This window comes from Balaenoptera ricei, chromosome 16 (genome assembly GCF_028023285.1).
Source record: "Balaenoptera ricei isolate mBalRic1 chromosome 16, mBalRic1.hap2, whole genome shotgun sequence".
Lineage (NCBI taxonomy): Eukaryota > Metazoa > Chordata > Mammalia > Artiodactyla > Balaenopteridae > Balaenoptera > Balaenoptera ricei.
This window is the reverse complement of record NC_082654.1, coordinates 24686393-24706463: the sequence shown is the minus strand read 5'-3', so window position 1 is coordinate 24706463 and position 20071 is coordinate 24686393. Positions and strand designations below refer to the sequence as shown.

General features: G+C 44.9%; 1 protein-coding gene across 1 annotated transcript in view; it reads left to right on the top strand.

Moving 5' to 3' along the window:
• SORCS3 (sortilin related VPS10 domain containing receptor 3) overlaps positions 1 to 20071 on the top strand; it is a 593582-nt gene that overhangs the window by 167489 nt on the left and 406022 nt on the right. The window contains exon 2 of the mRNA XM_059899211.1: positions 11142 to 11209. Coding sequence (XP_059755194.1) covers positions 11142 to 11209 — 68 coding nt within the window. The remainder of the gene's footprint in view (positions 1 to 11141; positions 11210 to 20071) is intronic.

Below are 20071 nucleotides of genomic sequence, written 5' to 3'. Positions count from 1 at the left end.
ATGCAGGGGCTTCCCTGGTGGCGCAGTGGTTGAGAATCTGCCTGCCAATGCAGGGCACATGGGTTCGAGCCCTGGTCTGGGAGGATCCCACATGCCGCGAAGTGGCTGGGCCCGTGAGCCACAATTGCTGAGCTTGCGCGTCTGGATCCTGTGCTCTGCAGCAAGAGAGGCCCGTGCACTGCGATGAAGAGTGGCCCCCGCTTGCCACAACTAGAGAAAGCCCTCGCACAGAAACAAAGACCCAACACAGTCATAAATAAATAAATAAATAAATAAATAATGTTAGCTGTTAAAAAAAAAAAAAAAAGTTTAAAAAAAAAAACAAAAAAAACTCAATGCAGTCATACGAGAAGGTTGCTTTCACCATCTTCCCTCCCTGCCCGTGTGTTCCCTTTATCTTACCCTCTTGTGGACATTCTTGAAATTCTTTCATACCCATTTGGAATTCTTTCTTCCTAATTTACCTAAAAAAAAGATACCCTTGTAAAACTGTATAAGATATTCCAGAAAGAAGAGGGCTGGGAATTTCCATTCCCCACCCATCTCTTATGACCTTACTTATGCCTCTCATCCTTTATGAGGACATCTTGATCACCCCAGCCCAGACTCATCTTCTCCTCCTTTGAATGCCTATGGCAACACTTTCAGTTCATCGAATGTGTCATATCTCTGTTAGTTAATAGGCAGCATGTTGATGAAGAGTGTGATAATACTCTTGTATAAGAATGAGAAAAACGAGGCCTGTCCTGAAGGAGCACATCCCCTAATGGTGGAGATACATATGCAAATAGAAAATTATAGTATAATCTAGGGAGTAGCATACTTGGAAGTATGTGCAACAAGGTAGGGGAGCCTGGATTACGGGGGACCCATTCTGTCTTGGAGGACAGGTAAGACACCAGAGTGTTGATGGTATTTGAGCTGGGCCTTAAAGAATGAGATCCTCAGGTGGAGAGTGGGAGAAGGACTTTCAGAGGAGAGAAAAGAGCTTGTGTGAAAGTGTGGGAGCGTGGAACAAGGAGAAACATGGGTATTCTGGTGTGGCTAGAATTTAGATGTTATTTTGGGAAAGTGGCTCTAGAAGAGGGTTAAAATGTCAATTGGGGCCAGGTTGACAAAGACCTTTTATGCTATACTGAGGAATTTGATCTTAAAGGCGACCTGAAACCACTAGAGATTGTTTGGCAGTAGGCAATGGGATTCAGCCTCTGCTTTAGAAAAGTCATTCTGGTGTAAGGATGGAAGAGGGGTGATCGTCAGAAATTAAGTCAACTCGTTATTTTGAAGGCCTCTGCAGTCATCTAGTAGCTAAATCCAATGGTCCATTCTTCATCTTTCTTGTCCACAAACTGCCAGCAGCATTTCACACAGCCAATCACTCCTTCCTCCTTGAAACCCATCCTTTTCTTGGCTTCCAGAACACATGCTCTCCTGAATTTCCTCTAATCTCACAGATCATTCTGTGTCAGTGAGCATCCCTGACTCTAGATATTTCTCAGGAAAAGATGTTGAATGCAGGAATTGATTTACAAGAGTGCCGGCAAGGCTGGAGGAACAAGAAAGAGAAAATATAGTTGCTCAAATCTGGTAACTGCAGAAACTGTTACCCCCCTGCCCAGGAGGAGGAAGAGAAGTACAAGAGGCCAAGGGTCTCTCGCGTCCAGATTCCTGGGGCTGTGCTGAGCTGCACGAGCCCTTCATGTCACTGAGACCCAGCACCGCTGCTGTTGGTACCACTGGCTCTGTTGCTGCTGTTGTCTTGTCACCCAAAAACAAAGTGTGAGGGCTTCCCTGGTGGCGCAGTCGTTGAGAATCTGCCTGCCAATGCAGGGGACATGGGTTCGAGCCCTGGTCTGGGAAGATCCCACATGCCGTGGAGCAACTGGGCCCGTGAGCCACAACTACTGAGCCTGCGTGTCTGGAGCCTGTGCTCCACAACAAGAGAGGCCACGATAGTGAGAGGCCCGCACACCGCGATGAAGAGTGGCCCCCGCTCACTGCAACTAGAGAAAGCCCTCGCACAGAAACGAAGACCCAACACAGCCATAAATAAATAAATAAATAAATAAATAAATAAATAAAGGAGTTCCTTTAAAAAAAAAAACACAAAAACAACAAAGTGTGAGGAGAGTAGCTTTTCCCTTGTCCACATGTCCCCCGAGTGACCCCACCCCCACTGGCAGAATTGGAAGCCAGATGACAGGAGAGTCTTAGAAATACTCTTCTCAGGGTCCTGGTTACCTATGATACTTAGGCAGGAAAGTGGACAGAGAGTAAACAGACAGCACAGTCCGCCCTTTTAGCTACTCTGAGTGTCCATCTCCATCCCCTATTCATAAGTAGCCTCCTCGTCTCCTGTTGGTTCAGTGGTAGCATGTGAAGCTCAAAATAGCTGGGTATTAGTTTCAGCCTCCAGTTCAATGGAACAGGTGTTTTTTTCTCCTTAGGAGCCAAGATTTATCAGCAGAGCCAAAAGTTGTGTGGATGTGAAGAAAATACTCTGCGATGGCTTATTGCGAGGAATAATGAGAGGCGCACTCCCACTTTTCCCCCTTGATTCCCAGACCTTTGTATTTTGGCCATTTACTAGTCGAATCCACATCCTAGAAGACAGCACCACAACCTCATGCAGTGCTGGCTTCTAGCTAGTTGTGCCGTTGAATCTTTGAAAGTCCATTCAATCATTGTATCAGGTCAACTGCTTCTGGCAGATGTAGTCTGTGGGAAGACCAGTGAATTCCATGGACATGCCCATGACAACACTTCATTTGCTGTGAAATGAGTTTCTTTGTTAGAGGCAATTGTGTGGGATATCATGACGGTGAATAAGGCACTCTGAAATGGAAAGATTTTGATTCTAGCATATTTACCGAAGGCAAGGAAAGCAAGTCCAAGGAGAAGAAATTGCTTCCTCTACGTGATGGGTGGGGGACAGTGCAATCAACTTGCCACCAGGTGCCATGTTGAGGCTCAGCACTGGTTTCTGAGGTTGGCAGGTTGGGAACTGCAGTGACGTTGCCCATGTCAGCCTTGGCGAGGGCAAGTCCATGGCAAACATAGGCAAAGCCTCCATCTCTGCCACAGTAGCCACTGTACACAGGAGCCCACAGAGCAAACAGGGGGATCTGGGGAGAAAGGCTTGCCGGCCTCAACAGAAGGCCATCTTGTTCATCTGCTTTTTGAGAGACTGCTCCGTAGTAAGTGCCATTTGGTGAGTATTCGCACAGGACACAGACATTCACTGTGCCAATTCTGAGAGGTTGAAGCACATACCGGTTTCCCTCCTCATCCCCCCGTCTCTCAGTGCTGAAACGCCCCAGCTTTCGGTCCTTATCTCTTACTCTATCCACACTCCCTCTCCTGGTGACCTAACCTAGTCTCATGTCTTTAAATACCATCTAATCACTGACAACTCCCAAATTGATATTTTTTAGCCTAGACTCTCTGCCCTGAACTCCAGGCTCATTTATCCAGCTATTTGACTTCTCCACTTGAATTCTCTTAGGCATCTCAAACTTAATGTCCAAAGCTAAACTTCTCAGTTTTCCTCCCAACCTCCTTCTCCTACCGTCTCCATCTCATAAGATGGCAACGCTATGCTTCTAATTACTTAGTCCCAAACTCTGAGGGTCATTTTGGACCCTCCTCTTTCCTTCACGCCCTATATCCAATTTGTCAGCAAATCTTCTTGACTCTACCTTCAAAATATCTTCAGATCATGTTTCTTTTCCTGTCCACGGCTGTTGCTCTGGTCTACCCTGTACCATGTTTCACCTGGATGATTACAACAGGATCCTAATTCACTTCTGTCTCCTCAATGCCTCTCTCGACACAGTAACCAGAAGCACCCTGTGAAAACTTAAGTCCTCGAGTAAAATCCTCCAGGAGCTTCTCATCTCACTCAGTAGGAGCCAGGATCCTTATGGTCCTTCACAAGTCCCAGCAAGATCTAAGCCTCCCCAAATTTCCTGGACCTCGTCTCCTACTACTCTCCCTGTCTCTCAGCTCCATCCTCATTGGCCTCCTTGCTGTTTCTTGAATATGTCAGGCACATTACTGCCTCAGGATCTTTGCATTTGCTGCTTTCTCTGCCTGTAATGTTTATTACCCAGATAGCCACATGGCTTCATCCCTCACCTCATTCAGGGTTTTGCTTGAGTGTCAGTTTTTCATAGAGAACTTTCCTGGGCTCCTTTTATACTGCTTCAGCCTGCATAGCCCTGGACCATGCCTGCATATGAGCACTTGCTCTAAGTGCTAATATGTCCATCATCTGACCCACCATCATCTGACTACTATGTCATTTACCTACTTATGTGTTTGTTTATCTCCCTTGCCAGAATATGAACTCTATGAGGGCAGAGAAGCTGGTTTGTTGTCTTCACTGCTGAATCCATAGCACTTGGCCACGAGGAAGCATTCCATACATATTTGCTTAGTGAATGAATGAAAAAATGAGGACCGGAAATTGGATGATCCAGTGGACTGCAACACATTTCAGAGGACTTGATGTTTGTCTTGCTAAGTGTGGGATGAGCGTGGACTCAGGGGTCATGCTGAGGTTCTATCTTGAACCACAGAGTTGATGATCTGCTCTTTAAAAAAAACAGGGAACGGGATAACCGTTTTGTGAAACTGCGTGCAATGGAACAAGATGACAAAGTTGATATTCCTTGTACAGTTCCTTGTCCTATTCCTTGTCCTCTCAGCTAGATTGTAAACTCATGGTGGGCAGGGAGCACCATTTATGTTATTCTGAACTTGGCATATACCTAGCACAGTTCTGGATACCCAGTTGGTGCCCAGACATTGTTAGACTGGGGATCAGTTGGGCTGTGGACTGTAAATATGCAGTTTCTGTTCCCTGGGGGGAGTGCCTCACGAAGTGGGAGGAGGGCTCCAGAATTCAGACTCTGCTGAGACTGAAAAATGCACTTTTGTGTACACTCCCCGAGGAATATGTTAGCATCCTTACTATGTTACCGCTGTCAATCACTTTCGGTAAAGAAGGCCACTGTCCATATTCCAGTTGGCTGGAAACGAACTCTCAGGTAGGGGCAGGAATGAGGTGGTGAGAGGTGAGGGGGACCTGGAGGGGACATGCATAGAACCCCATGGATTTAAAGGTACCAAGGTTTCAGGAAGGTTTAATGAACTAAAGTAATTTTCCTTCAGAGTAAAATTTTACAGGCACTAAAGGTCCTCACTTCACTGAATGTGCTCACGGGCCAGAGCGTCCCAGTGATTTATGAATTTTCAGATTATGCGTTACCCTTTCAGAGGACAGGAATCCCCCGGGGCTTTCTGCTTTGCTTCTAAAGCTGAAGCTGAGTGCAGGAGCCCAGTGAACATACCGGGTCTGATTTGCAGCCTGCTGTGTTGCAGCTGGGCTCTAGAATGGGTGGGTATTTTTCAGAAGGAGCTTAGCAACGCTAGGATCTGAATCCCCCTCACCCCATCAAATAAGGATGACTTGCAACCCTTGTCTCCTGAAGGATAATTATCATACTAATCACTCACATTTGCATAGTACAGCTTCTAAAGCAGGTCAGCTTTCCTTATTTGATTCAAATCAAAAATCCTGTGAGGCTGGCAGGGGAAGGAGAATCATTATCCCCATTTTAGGAAACTGGAACAGATACTGAAAATGTAAGGAAGTTGATCAGGCTCGCCCAGTAGCATATGGTGCGATCGGGTTTTGAGTGCAGCCCTCTAGTTGCAAGGGCTCTGTTCTTTCCGTGCTGCTAGGCGAGCCCCATCCAGGAGGCAGACGGCTGGACCCAATGGGTCCTGTCTTCATGAAATGCAAAATCTTCCTAAAGAAGATTATACATTAAGGGAGAGTATACATTTCATGAAGACAGGAGCCATTTCTCTTTTGATCACTTTATCACCAAGGATCCTATGCTGTGTTTGGCATAAGGCAGGAATAGAAGAATGAACGGGAGAGGGGATGTGACAAATAAAGACATTACTTACTGGCATTGTGTGTGTCTAAAGATCAGGCAGTTAGCTGAGGGCTGGCCTGAGCATCTGGGGGCAGCAGAAGACATTAGATGCTTGGGGACAAGAAGATTGGAGGTGGATGGTCAGCAAGGGCGGCACCAATGGATTTTGTAAGAGGCCAGCCATGTCCCTTATTGTCACCTAATTATATGAGTCCCTTATTACAATATAGTCCCTTAATATATATATATATATAATACATATGTGTGTGTGTGTACATATATATATATATATATATATATGAACACACAGTAAGCCTTTTGTTATAATATAGTCATCTAATATACAATATATTAATATTATATATGTAATATATATTAATATTATATGTTATATGTTTATACATAGTAAGTCTCTTGTTATAATATAGTCATCTAATATACAATATATTGATATTATATATGTAATATATATTAATATTATATGTTATATGTTTATACATAGTAAGTCTCTTGTTATAATATAGTCCCTCATTATCACCCTTTTCACTCTTATAAAACTTTTTGTCAATCCATAGTTGACTACAGGCTGGGCTTTCTCTGTCCTTCCTGCACGATTCCATTGTCCTTTGTGCCTGCTTTCTCACCTTGGCACAGCCTGACTGTGTCTCCAAGTGGTTGGTGTCCCCATGACATTGCACTCAACACATGACTGTTCTAGCCCCTAATGGCCCATTCTGCTCTACCTCTGTGCTGTTTCTTGTAACTGAAATGGCACCCTTCTGCCCTGCTTTTTTTCTATCTGTTTTTGTCCAACTAAAATATGAAGGAAAGAAAGAAAGACCGGGAGGGAGGGAGGGATAAAGAGAGAGGCCAGACAGGCAAGGGAGTAAGCTCCATTTCTCTATCTCCAAATTCTTCATACTTCAAGTTTTGGCTCATATAATCTTTCCTTCATGAAGACTTTGCTGACCACATTTTCTGGACTTAATTGCTTCCTCCTTTCAACTCTTATCTCACATTATCTGTACCTCTCAGATACACTTATCATCTCATCCCTTCTTTTACTGTCATTCATTTATAATTCATTCAGTGGACCTTGTATAGCACCTGCCATGTGTCAGGTGTTGTGCTAGGCATTGGGGATGCAGAGTTGAATGAGACCTGATTTTTGACCTCAGAGAGGTCACAATCTAACAGACAAGACAGACATATGGAGAAGTCACATTAATCCAGTTTGATAAAAGCTATAAGAGATGTATGAACAAATGCTCTTCCAGGGAATATGTCTGATGCCAATTTACGGTTATATGTGCCTATACATAGGAGCTTTTATATATGTGGCTTTACTACTCTGTGTGTGCGCCTGTATGTGTATAGCTTATATTAAGAGAGAAGTGCTATTTACTCATGAATAATTCCAATTTATTTTCATTTCTCCTGCTGTCTAAAATCCCCCTAGGATTTGTAGCCTGTTGGTCAAAAAGAAACTTTTTGACAAAGCTTATTTGACAAACCTGATCTCCCAACAGTTTGTCTAGTTATTTCGTCATTACACATCTCTGTTTCCTATTTCTTTCTCCAAGAACAAAGAAAACAAAAGTTACCTTCACCCCTGGGCCTTGAGCTCTGGATCTTTCCCTGATTCCCAGAGTTTAGCAAGTGTCTTTCTAATTCACATAAGAGGAGCTCAGTAAATATTTGTGGAATTCATGATTGAGTGATAAACTCCTTGAGAGCAAGGATGTGCCCTCCTCTCAGTTTGCCTGCTCATTGCCTTTCACACAAAAAACTCACGTAAACATTTGCTGAATGGAGGAGCATTGCATTAGAGCGGAACAAGCATGGTGGAGTCTCATAGCCCTGGGTGGGAATGCTGGCTCTGTCTCTTGCTAGCTGTGTGCTTTGGGGAGCAAATTGCTCAACTCTTAGGACTCACTTTCCTCATCTGTAAAATGCAGATGCTGTGTTACATCTGCTCAGTCTCAAAAGTGTGTTGTGAGGATTGAGAAGCACCCAGTGTAGTATTTAGCACATAGTAAGGGTTCAATTAATGTTTGGTCCCTGCTTTTCCTTCTTTGAATTTGACTGCCAACTCTCATCTGGGGGTATCTGCTGGACAGGAGTCAAGTCAGGCTTTGCTGTGGCTCCCAGGGTAGCTCCTCCATCCTTCCTGCATGCCTCATCTATCCGCTGGTGATTCTTTGGTCACACTCACATCTTCTCGTTCTGATCTGAGTGAGTCCTTGCCCAGCAGCCCGGGGCTTGTTAGTGGGTTTACTGCATCTGCTTTCAGTTTTCTGCCCTGGTAATCCCTTCTTTCTGGTGGCCTTTGGAAGGCTCTGAATGGTGAGAGAAGCCAGAGGTTGACAGGCTTTCTTTCAATCTTGGTTGTCTTTGCTAGGCACAGAATATCTTAAGGCTGAAGGTTACATTATCATGTCTTCATAACTTTATTATTGTCCTTCTATGCTGGCTCCAGGGGAAAGGTAGCTTCCAGCCCCAATTCTCAGTGTTTGGACCTTTCCTCTGGGGAATGTTGGGGTGATTTTGCTGAGACATCTTCCTTATACATCTCCTATGGCCTGCTTTCTTTGTAAAGTCCACTCAGTTTAAAGGCAAAGATGCTTTTAGAGATCAGGATTCCACCATAGTGGAAGGGTGGTGTCACTGCCGCATGGAGTTGGGAGAGGAATCATGGTGTGGTAGAGTCTTTCTCAAAGCGTGGTCCTCTAATAGCCACAGGAAGGTTTCTGGACCCTCCCCAGGATCCACCAAGTCAAACTTGCTGGGAATGGGACCAGGGAATCTGCATTTAGCAGGCTCCCCAGTGACTGTTAGTCTCCAACTTTGCTCATGGAATGGGAAGAACTGTGCCCTGGGCACTTGGTCAAGGCCACACATTGTTGGGACTTGAACTTGAGTTATTTCCTCTCTCTGTGTCTCAGTTTCCTCATCTGTAAAATGAAGGTAATAGACTGGATTAACACTATCCCCTTCTGAAGACTATGCTTTACTGCTGAAACACCATTATCTTTTATTGACTCAAAAATGATGATTTGATTTGAGAAGATGGAAGGAAGGAGAGTGATCCAAGCCCTGGGTAAGGAGACACAGACACATGAGAAGGGCTCTGCAGTTTTGAGGGGTTTTCCAGACCCAGTTGTTTGTTAGACAATCAGTTAAGTGACCTCTAACCCCCAACATCTCTTGCTTCTTTCTTTGTGGGCTTTGCACTCTTTTGAGATTGTTTGGTGTCCCTGAAGGCTTGATGTTGGGAGACAGTGAAGTAGTCTTACTTGCTCCTGCAGATTCTAGATGGGTGTTCGGATCTGTTTCTAGAAGCGCATAGCTTAGAGTTTCTTTGTCCAGATTTTGGGATGGTCTGCATATAGGCACCCATGTTTTTACATAGTGACTGTGAAAGAATGACTTGGTCAATGAAAGAAGTAAAATGAAGAGAAGTCTGGTGTGTATGTATGTGTCTGTGTATGTGTTTGTATTAATTTAACAAATAGGAATTATCGGCACATTGCTAACTATTTGGTTGGAGAAGGTTTGGATAAGTCTTGTCTTCATTAGCTCCTGAATTTAACAAATGAGGAAACTCGCCATTAATGGGAGAGGCATGGACCACTGAGTGACCATGGAGAACAATGCTTTGCAGAGGATACACGCTCCTTGCAGTTGTGCTATGCTAATAGGACAGGTAGCTTGGTACTTTGGTACCTATCCCCCTGTTCTGCAAATAGCCATGTCATTGATGTTCTTCTTGGCTTGGCTGTTTCTTGCCAGCCTACTACTCCCCATCACAGGACACAATCTGAGAGAAGACGTAAGAATCCTCCAGTCATGGCCCTGCAGAGAAGTTGAATGTTGCAAGTCAGCTTTTCCAGGGATTCTCTTTGACCCATAATGGATCATATCCTGGCCTCTAATTTTTTCTTAGTTTACATAAAAGAGGTGGAAATGGTACTGACTGACCCCATGGGGTGCTGGATGAGAATAAATCTCAAAGTGAGTGTTTTGTCGTCGGTTAAATGCCATAAAAATGTTCAATATAATGGCTGATTATTTTTCTTTAATCTTAAATGGATACCTAGAATGGGAAAGTCCCATCTTGGTAGCAGAAATTCATTATCTCGGAAAGAGTTTAATGGGTGCTGTGCAGATGAACTGGAGGAAGTTAAATTGTGAAATGCGAAGGAGCTGAGAAAAGTGAAATGAGTTGTGCATTAAATTTAGATAAACACAATTATGTGTAACTGGATTATCACGCGTGCAGGCAGACACTGTATATTAGGCACCTGTGTTTTGATTAAAATCGATTTAGGTGCGTGCGCTTAGCATCCTGATAGATATGGGGTTGTGCCTAAGCCAGTGTCTGGGCGCACGAGGCATAGGCAGGGAAACGTCTGAGATCCAGGTTCCCAGCTGGAGAAGTTAAAAGGGCCTGGGACCAGCCTGGCCAATGGAAGATCATTTCAGAAAACTGCTAACCCTGTTACAGGCTGTCCAGCTCTTTGACACATACAGCTTCCTTCTGGGTTTCTTAGTTTCAGCTGGAGTCACGAAAGTGGTCCTGGAGTCCAGTGGGGTCTAGTGACCTGCTTACTCCATGGGTGGGACATGGTAGAAGGCAGATGGCATCAGAGCCTGCTGGGGACTGGGCTTGCCTGTCATTCAGGTTTTTATGGCTGTGAGGCCCTGTGATGGGAACACAAAATCTCTTTGAACCTCTCTGTAGACACAGAATCAGGCCCAGTTCCTTCTTAGCCTCTTCGGTCTACATCTGTAAGTCAAAGTCATCTCCAGATCAAAGGCAAGCCCATCCTCTGATCTCTGGGTGGCCATACGTGTGAACAGAGCCAGCTGGCCTGTGCCTGACCTTGAAGGAGGACAGATGTGGAGAAACAACTGTCAGTACCCAGTTAATTCCTGGTGACATGTTTTATTTCAAATGCAAAGCATTGTCGGGATTAAAATAAATGCTACCGGTTACGGGGGAGTATTAAATTAATAATTTTTTTCCCCTTGCTTGATCCTATAATACCCCTCAACTCCACAGATAAATTCTAAGCCCTCCACTGGGTGATTTGAGATGAACTGTATATTGTTACACAAACTAAAGTCGGCTTCTTTTTTTCCCTCCCCTTTTGTTCTTCTCCTCTTCCCTCCTCCTTACCCCCCTCTCAGGTTATACTTATCCTGACGAAGCTGTATGACTTCAACCTGGGAAGCGTGACAGAGAGCTCACTTTGGAGGTAAGTGGGTTAGAGATTCTTACCCGGCTCCTCGGGTTCGGCTCACGTGAGGAATGCCAGCTAAGCAGTTGGAGAGCACGTTTTGAAAGGAGCAGAAGATGGTCCTCCTCCTGGATGCCCTCTTTAATGCCCTGGGTGGCACTGATGGCCTCCATCTGCAAATTCCTTAGCACTCTGCTGACCTCCCGTGGGGTCTGTCACATATTCTCCCTGGCACTGTGGTTGCTTCTGCGTTCCTGCAGTGTCTCCTTTGACTGGATAAACACAAATGTGGGTAGAGAGATCAGAGCATGCCTGGGAAAAGTGGAGGCCGTGGATAAGGGAGCGTGCTGTAGAAGGGATGCCGGCCTTGGCATGAGTCTTGGCCCAAAGACTGTTTCTTGTCCTTTGTGCCTGTAAGATGCTGTGATTCTCGAGAAGCCCATGATTCTGGGAATAGACACATGTGGGAATCAGGCCTGTGTGATGACGTTTGTGGTCCCAAGCCTTCGTGGGCTTCTTCATCCATAAAATAATATCAAAAAATATATTTTACAACTGTACTGGTGTAAAGACAAACATATTCATATTGTATATTAAAACTTGTTTTCAGCCTAAAATATTCATTTTCTTGTTTGTGGCTTTAAAAGAAATGACAGCATTTTTGTGAACCCTAGGCTCTGTGTCCATGTGCCAGGAGGATAAGTCAGCCCCGACGGAAGGCTGGGACAGGGAGCAGGATGTGGGTGGATTAAGTCAGAGAGGGCTTTCACGAAGCCGTGAACCCCGCAGTTTCTCTGGCTAGGGGACGCCGCACACTCACTCCTCCATATACCTCCTCACATGCAAGTTCACGGTCACCGCCACGCTGCTGGCAGTCACACAGGGCACCAGCAAGTTTCATCAGCCACTCTGAGTCAGCGCTTCACGCTCTGTGCTTATTACCTCCACGGGCCTCAAGAGGGCTGTGTATCCATTCCATTTGCTCTGCCACTTGTAAACACTGGGGAGAGCGCTGCCACAAAAGGCCGTTCACTTGGCTGTGTCTTCATCCCAGCGCCAGTCCTGAGGGTCTGCTGGGGTTTTGGAGAGAGGGGTCTGGGGCGTGAGTATCTGCATGCCGGGCTGCTTCTTCCTCTGACCTGTCTGCGGAGAATCAGCCAGAGCCTCTCTCCCAGGGAGGGAAGCAGTCACAGCATCTATTAAATATTTAGGGTTAATTGCTCATGTCGATGGAGGCCTGCCTCCATCTGCACAGAGTGTCCAAAACCTAATTTTGCTGCTCAGTGAAAAGTGGCAGAGGTATAAGTAACCAGGGTGCCTCCCGTAGATGAAAGCATGCCTGTTTCCGCTCGCGTGGGACTCCTGGGGACTTAGGCCCTCAGGCCCTGTCACAGGGATATGGTGGTGATCCTTTAAGCCTGACTCCAGTGCTGTCTGCTTGGTGCAAATAATGAAACAAACCAGAGAAAGCCCATGCTTACAATGGGAAACAGCTGTACCTGGCAGCCCATGTTGTAGGAAAGGTTTGCTAGTTTTAGAGGTGGACCAGGCAAAACCATGGGGCCGAAGCCAGGTGCTTAATGCTAGAGGCCCGTAAGTGACAGAGTGTGTGCCCCACAGTCATAAGAGCCAGTGTATTCACTAGTGTGTGTCAAGGACAGCAGATGGCCAAGTGGCCCTAAGGGCATCCTGATGTCCCATTGCCGGGATTCAAATCCCAGCTTGTCCACCCAAAGAGCTCTGTGGCTTTGGGCACTTTACCTAACCTCTCTGGATCAGCTTCCCAGGGCTGCCGTAATCAAGGACCACTGGCTGGGTGGCTTCAAACAGCAGAAATGTATTCTCTCCCAGTCTGGAGGCCAGAAGTCTGAAATCAAGGCATCTTTAGGGCCACCCCCCTTCTGGGGGCTCTAAGGAGAACCCTTCGTTGCCTCTCCCTGCTTCTGGTGTCTGTCGGTGTTCCTTGGGGCTGCATTACTCCACTCTCTGCCTTTATCATCTTCTCCTCTGTGTCTGTGTCTTCTCCCCTTCTGTCCCTTAGAAGAACACTTGCCATTGGAGTTAGGGCCCAGCCGGATAATCCAGGATGCTCTCATTTCCAGATCCGTACATCTGCAAAGACACTTTTTCGAAGATGGTCCCATTGCAGGTTTTGGGGGTTAGGACATATTTGGAGCGGGGGCTGCCATTCAACCTACTTCACTCTCTTAAGTCTCAATTTCCCTGAATGTAAATTGGAGATAGTACAGATGCTACCTTTGCTCCAGCCACAGTGTCCTTGCTGTTACTTGAACCAGCCAGCCTCTTCCCCGGAGCCCTTACACTCAGCTCTCTCCTGGGTCTGAGCTCTCTTCTTCCAGGGAGCAGGGCACACCCTCACTTCCCTCCTCTCTGCTCACCTCATCAGTGAGGCCTTTGCCTGAGGACTTGGCATTCCATCACTTGGCTGCATTTTCCTCCTTAGTACCTGTCACCCTCTAGCTGCTAAATATTTACTTACTGATTTATTTATATTCTACTTACACCCAGTAACATCTAAGCTTGTAGAGAGAGAGAATTTTTCCATTTAAATTCAGTGCTGTATCCTCAACACCTAGGACAGCATCTGGCACACAGGAGGTACTTGATAAATGTTTGCTCGATGAATAAATTCATGGATGGGTTGCAAGGATTAAATGAAATATGAAATGTACAAACATTTAGGACAGTTACCCACATGTGGGAAGTGCTTAGTTAATTATGATAATTAATGATTATTATAACCCTGTGTGTTTGTATAGTTTTCTTTGTAAGGATGCACTAATGCAGGGATCCATGGGATGGAAATTGTAGGGCACCAAAGGGATGTATTCTGCGCCATCTAGGAATTAGCACAGATCTTTTGGGGGACGACAGGGGATAGGGAGGGGAGAAGAGTGATTTATAATGTTGTTCCTTCTGCTGATTGGGGGGAATTGGAACAGCAATGGCTACCTAGTCAAAGACATTCTTTTGTAGAAAAGATTCTCTGAGCTGGGTGCTGGAATGATGGGCAGGTTGCAATTTGGCAAACGGAAAGTGGAAAAATGCCCCTTGCACAGGGCAAAGTCCAGGCAAGGCTGGACTGCAGGAGATAAGGCGGCCAGGAAGGAGGCAGGGGGAGCAGCTGGGTGTTGGACCAGGTAGGGAGGGTGGGGGGACTCATCGAGTTCACAGAAGGGGTCAAATCAAAGGCAGTTACTCAGAGCATAGATTATCGATAACAGAGTATATATGGTGTGACCTTTCAGGGATTTGAAAAAAACTGGTGGATATTATAGGCTTTCCCTCTGGATAAATGTTATGTGGGTGTATTTTTGTGTTGTGATTCAGAGGGCTCACAGGTCTGATAAAGCCCAGCTTAGGAACCCCTGCAGAGGATGTGATTGAGGAAAGGGACTGCTCCTAAACTTTGTGGGAATTATCCAACTTCCTGGGGTCTCACAGGGTGACTTCTTACTTTTTATTGTCTTCCCTACTCATCCCCTAAAGATCTGTGCCCTCGTCCTCTTTTCTATATTGCTAATGATGTATTTTACAGTTAGAGCCTAGAGCACTATGATCTTCCTTACTCATACAGTGAGCAGAGAAAAGAAACTAAATTAAACACACACCCTTTCATTTCTGTGATTCAGTCCAACATGCCTAGCCAAGTTGAAATTGAATTTGGTGATTCTTCTTCAATTTTCTGTACAGCAGAGGCACCTGGAGCAGCTGTCATGACAAGATGATGTTCCCTGCCAGGTTACAGTATGACATAATTATTTGTCTCACTGAATTAATAATTGAAAAGCCATCTACTTCTAAATAGACAAAAGACTGTTTAAAGGCATTCTATAGTGTAGCAGTAGCCTGTGCCCTTGTGACCCCCTTTCTGGGACTCCTAGGTGCCAGTATACTGGGGGTGGTCAAAATTTTTTCTCTCTACCCACACAAGTATGGTTGCATAAACTGGTCATTTAGCACAACCGTCTGTTGGCATCCTTTAGTCAAAGGACATTTTACATATAGGATGTCAAGCTTGTAGAATTAATGAGGTTGGGGACTGACTTTTTAAAAAGACCTGGGGCTTCGCTTTCAGGGTGTTTTCAGTCCATAGTGTGTCAAGCCTGGAGGCTGTCCATCCGTCAAGAGTGATACTGGAGACCGACTCTATTAGATTTTATAGAAGCCTGACCCAAGGAGGAGAGATGAGTCAAGGTTGGGAGGCTCAGCATCCATCAGTTTCCTCCTATTCAAAGTATTTAAAAGTGAAAGCTCTGGGACTGATGTCCTGCGTTCAAGTCCACACTCCTCCACTGAGCCACTAAGTGACCTTGAACACGTTTCTTCACCTCTCTGTGCCTCCATTTCCTTATCTGTACAATGAGGGTTATACTTGCACCTACCATGTAAAGTTGTGAGGCTTCATTGAAATAAAATATGTAAACTGCCTAGAAAAGTACCTGACATGCAGCGCCCATGTGGGAAATGCTCAAGGAGAGTTAGTTGTCATCATATGATCCATGAGTAATTGAACTGCTTCTCTCTGCTAGTTCCTTTACCTGAGCTGTCTTGTTCTATCTTTTGCAAGAAACTTGAGAGTCGGATATCACTGTCCCCAATTTACAGATGGGAACATTGAGCATTACAGAGGTTAAACAACTTGCCCCGGATCATGGAGCTAACAAGTAGGGGGAATCCTACTGACACCTGAGTCTGTGCTCATTCTACCCTGTGTGCTGTGTCTGATTCTGGGTGAGAGTGGATTTATGGACTCCTTCAGAATAAGAGATCTTTTTTTTTTTAATGGGTAGGAGAATGGGATGACATGGAGAATGGGATGACATGGAAAGTGAGAGAGGGAGAAATTCCCAGAGTGGGAAAATTGCTCTAGAGTGGTTGGGCTGGGATTTCGACTTCTAGGCTAAAACGTTCCTTCTGCAATTGAGATGGATGCTCTCTAGTCCAGCACTGTCTGATTAGAAATATATGGGAGCCACATAATTTTCCAGTAGTCAATAATGTGAAAAGAAACAGTGGAGATTAATTTTATTAATAAATTTTCTTTAGCTGAGTTAAATAGAACTATCATTTCAACAGACAATCAATAAAAATAATGGGCTATTTTGCCTTAGTTTTTTTTTTTTTTTTTTGTAGTAAGTCTTGAAATCCAACGTGTATTTCACACTTAAGGGCATATCTCAATTTGGACCAGCCACATTTTGAGTGTTTAATGTTAGTTAAATATGGCTAGCGGATACCATAGTGCCCAGTGGAGGTCTAGTAACCTGTCTCTCACATATTTTCAGTTCATTTGGGGGTGACGGTAACTTTTTTCACCATAGAAATGCATATCTGTTTTATCAAAGGACAATAGGTAAAAAATTCCACCTGTTCTGGAAGGCAATTATTTTATAATGTTATGGTACTGGGAATATGTGCAGTGTCACAGGCTGACCTGATCCATATTAAAACTCTGATCATCTAAAAGGAAGGGAGGACTGTGGAAATCTGTCCACAGAAATAGAAGAGGCACCACAAGAACTTTTAGGTCTTTGAACTGTGATTCTTGGTAATTCTGAAATAATCATGGCTGTTGACCCTGGAGTCAAAGAGACTTAGGGGGCTTCCCTGGCGGCACAGTGGTTGAGAATCTGCCTGCCAATGCAGGGGACACGGGTTCGAGCCCTGGTCTGGGAAGATCCCACATGCCGCGGAGCAGCTAGGCCCGTGAGCCACAACTACTGAGCCTGCGCGTCTGGAGCCCGTGCTCCGCAACAAGAGAGGCTGCGACGGTGAGAGGCCCGCGCACCGTGATGAAGAGTGGCCCCCACTTGCCGCAACTAGAGAAAGCCCTCGCACAGAAACGAAGACCCAACACAGCCATAAATAAATGAATGAATGAATGAATGAATGAATAAATAAATAAATAAATAAAATTAAAAAAAAAAAAGGAAATGTCACAGGGCAACGATTAATCCCAGTTTCTTTAAAAAAAAAAAAAAAAAAAGAGAGAGAGACTTAGGGTGAGAAAGGATCATAACAAACGTTCTCCTTGAGCCCCAGAACCGTATTGTTTCAGAGATAAGGGTGTGAGTTCAGGGAGAGGGAGACACTTTGCCTGAGTTTCCTGGATCAGAAGTCTGAGATTAAGAGTGCGCCCTGGCTCCTGCTGGCTCCTGATCTCCTTCCGTAAACTCACACATCCCCTAACTGGGAACCCTGGGACTGGCTAGAGACAGCTCTCTTCTTTTTTAAAATTGAATTGTAGTTGATTTACGACGTTGTGTTAAATTCTAATGTACAGCAAAGTGACTCAGTTATACATATATATGCATCCTTTTTCATATTCTTTTCTATCATGGTTAATCACAGGATATTGAATATAGTTACCTGTGCTATATGGTAGGTCCTTGTTGTTTATCCGTTCTATATATAATAGTTTGCATCTGCTAACCCCAAATCCCACTCCTCCCCTCTCCCACCCCACCTCCCCCTTGGCAACCACAAGTCTGTTCTCTAAGTCTGTGAGTCTGTTTAGAGATGGCCCTCTTCTTCACGTCTCCTTCATTCCCAACTGCAAATAGGCCATTGTTATATGGTGTACAGGCACCATGGGCCTCAACGGCTGGGTCACGCTCTCTCTCATTTCTGTGACAACAGCATGTGGCACATGCTTTGGTGCCATCTTCATGTCCCTTTGCACATATGGGTGTGTGCACCTCTGCCGAGCTTGGTGGCATTCATGGTCCTTAATTTGGGAGCAAGGGCGCCACTTTTCTTTGAATGTGGTACTTATGAAAAGGTTGATTAATCCACTGCTTGAGGTTTTTGAGTCTTTAGTTTAGAACATAAGTCACGGTGGGGGCTGGCAGATCGGTTCTTGGACTCAGTTCTATATGTCTTAAACATTAACACTTAGACTGATAAACAAAGACATTGCCCTCCCCTCAAAAAATTGTTTTTAAGGTCTCATTTTCTGGAGGTAGATGAGCTGGCAAGCAATCCCCGGCTTCCATCTGTCCGTCTCAAGCATTAGCCTTTAGTAAAGGTCCGGGAGAGGCCAGTTTCTGATCGGGTGTGATGTCTCCACATGAGCTTTCCCCTGGAATTTCTATTGGATTGGGGTCCTCACAGAGAAATGAATTTGCAGTTGTCTTGGTGTAAGAGGAACCAGGAATCCTTTACAGTGGATGGTACCCCTGCATTGCTACGTTACCTCAGTTCCCTCCCTCTCCTCTTGCTCCATTTCACCCACCCCCAGCCTGGCAGTGTGGGAGACATTCTGCTCTTGGAAAAGCAGCGAGGCTTCTCAGCCACTGCTCCTGTATGCCTGGCCTCAGGACCTGCAGCACAAGGGGGCTTCAGATCGAGGCGTTCCTGGTTAGGGTGTTTATGTGCCCACTTAGTGGTCACATCCTCCTGGATACCTTCCCTGACACTCCTCCCTGGATTGGGTGCCTCTCCTCTGCTTACCACTGATGTCTCATCCTTACACTGTGCTGTTGATTTGTTCCCAGCCTGGGAGCCGCTCGAGAGCAGGGACCACGTGCTCTTCCTGTTTCTGGATCTACACGGCCCAGCACTCGGGCTGCACTAAATAAAGGCTAAAAGAACTGAACTGAAGTACCAATAGCCCCGAACCAGTCCCAGCCCCAGCCCCGCCTTGTCCTGTTGCTTTCCATGTATTGAGTTGTCTATCCCCCCGCCACTGGGGAATCCTGTAACTTTTCATCTGTTTTGCAAGCTGTTGTCTGGACCATTTATTTCCTCCTCTAATTGTTCTGTCAGTGACCTTTCTGGGAGACCTTTGGATTTATTAATTTTTTTGTTTGCCAAGAAAACCCTGATAATAATTGCTAAGACTTCCCAGAAGTTATTAGTTTACAAATTTTAATGACATTCATGATTTATTTATGTGCTTCCCTCCCTCTACAGCTGTTCACCCCAATTCCTTAGTGGAATCCCTGCTGAATCTGAGTGAATTAATGGAAACAAAACTGCAGATTGGAATGACATTTTTTTTTCTAGACTGTTAATTAAAAGCTTTCCATCCTATTCGCTAGGCTCTTCATATGTGAGGTCCCGAAGGCTGGGCAGGTACAGGCTGTGAAATCCTCCCTCTAGAACTGGGGCCTTTGTCTGTTTGCTTTCAGTGGTAATAAATCTGGTGAAAACTCCTGAATTGGCCACAGAGCATTCGGTTGAACAGATATTAACTGAGCATTCATTATGTAAGCAGTCCTGTGCTCATTGCTGGGTGATGCCGAATAAGTATGTCGTGATTGCTATCCTCGAGGAATGTTTAGTTCAGTTGAAAGGTAAGATTAATGCATGTAGGAAACAATGTCAGGCATATGCAAGTATATATATGTATATGCAGAACACATTGCATTCTGTGATGAGTGGCCCTACTGTAGAAATACTTATATTTTTATTATTATCACACCTCATTCCGTGAGGATGCAGAGCAATTCTAGGAATGAATTAGAGAAATGATCAATGTGTCTCATGTATTTTGTTTTGCTGTTTAATATAAAACATCTTATTTCTCCATTAGGGTGTGAAACTTTTCAGAGGAAAGACTGTTTCATATGAGAACTAGTAGTTTCCATAATTCTCAGAAACACCTGGTAACAGATGGGATTGAGTATATGTAGTGGTTAAAGAAGTGGGTCCTGAATTCAAATTGCCTGGATGTGAATCCCAGATCTACTGCTTGCTAACTGTACCACCTTAAGCAGTGTTTTCATTTCTGTAAGCTTTGGTTTACTTATCCATATAGTGGGATGATAGTAAGACCTATCTCATGGAAGCTTTGTGAGGATTCAGTGAGATAATGCATGGAATGCAAAATGCCTACTATCTACTTAGTACTTA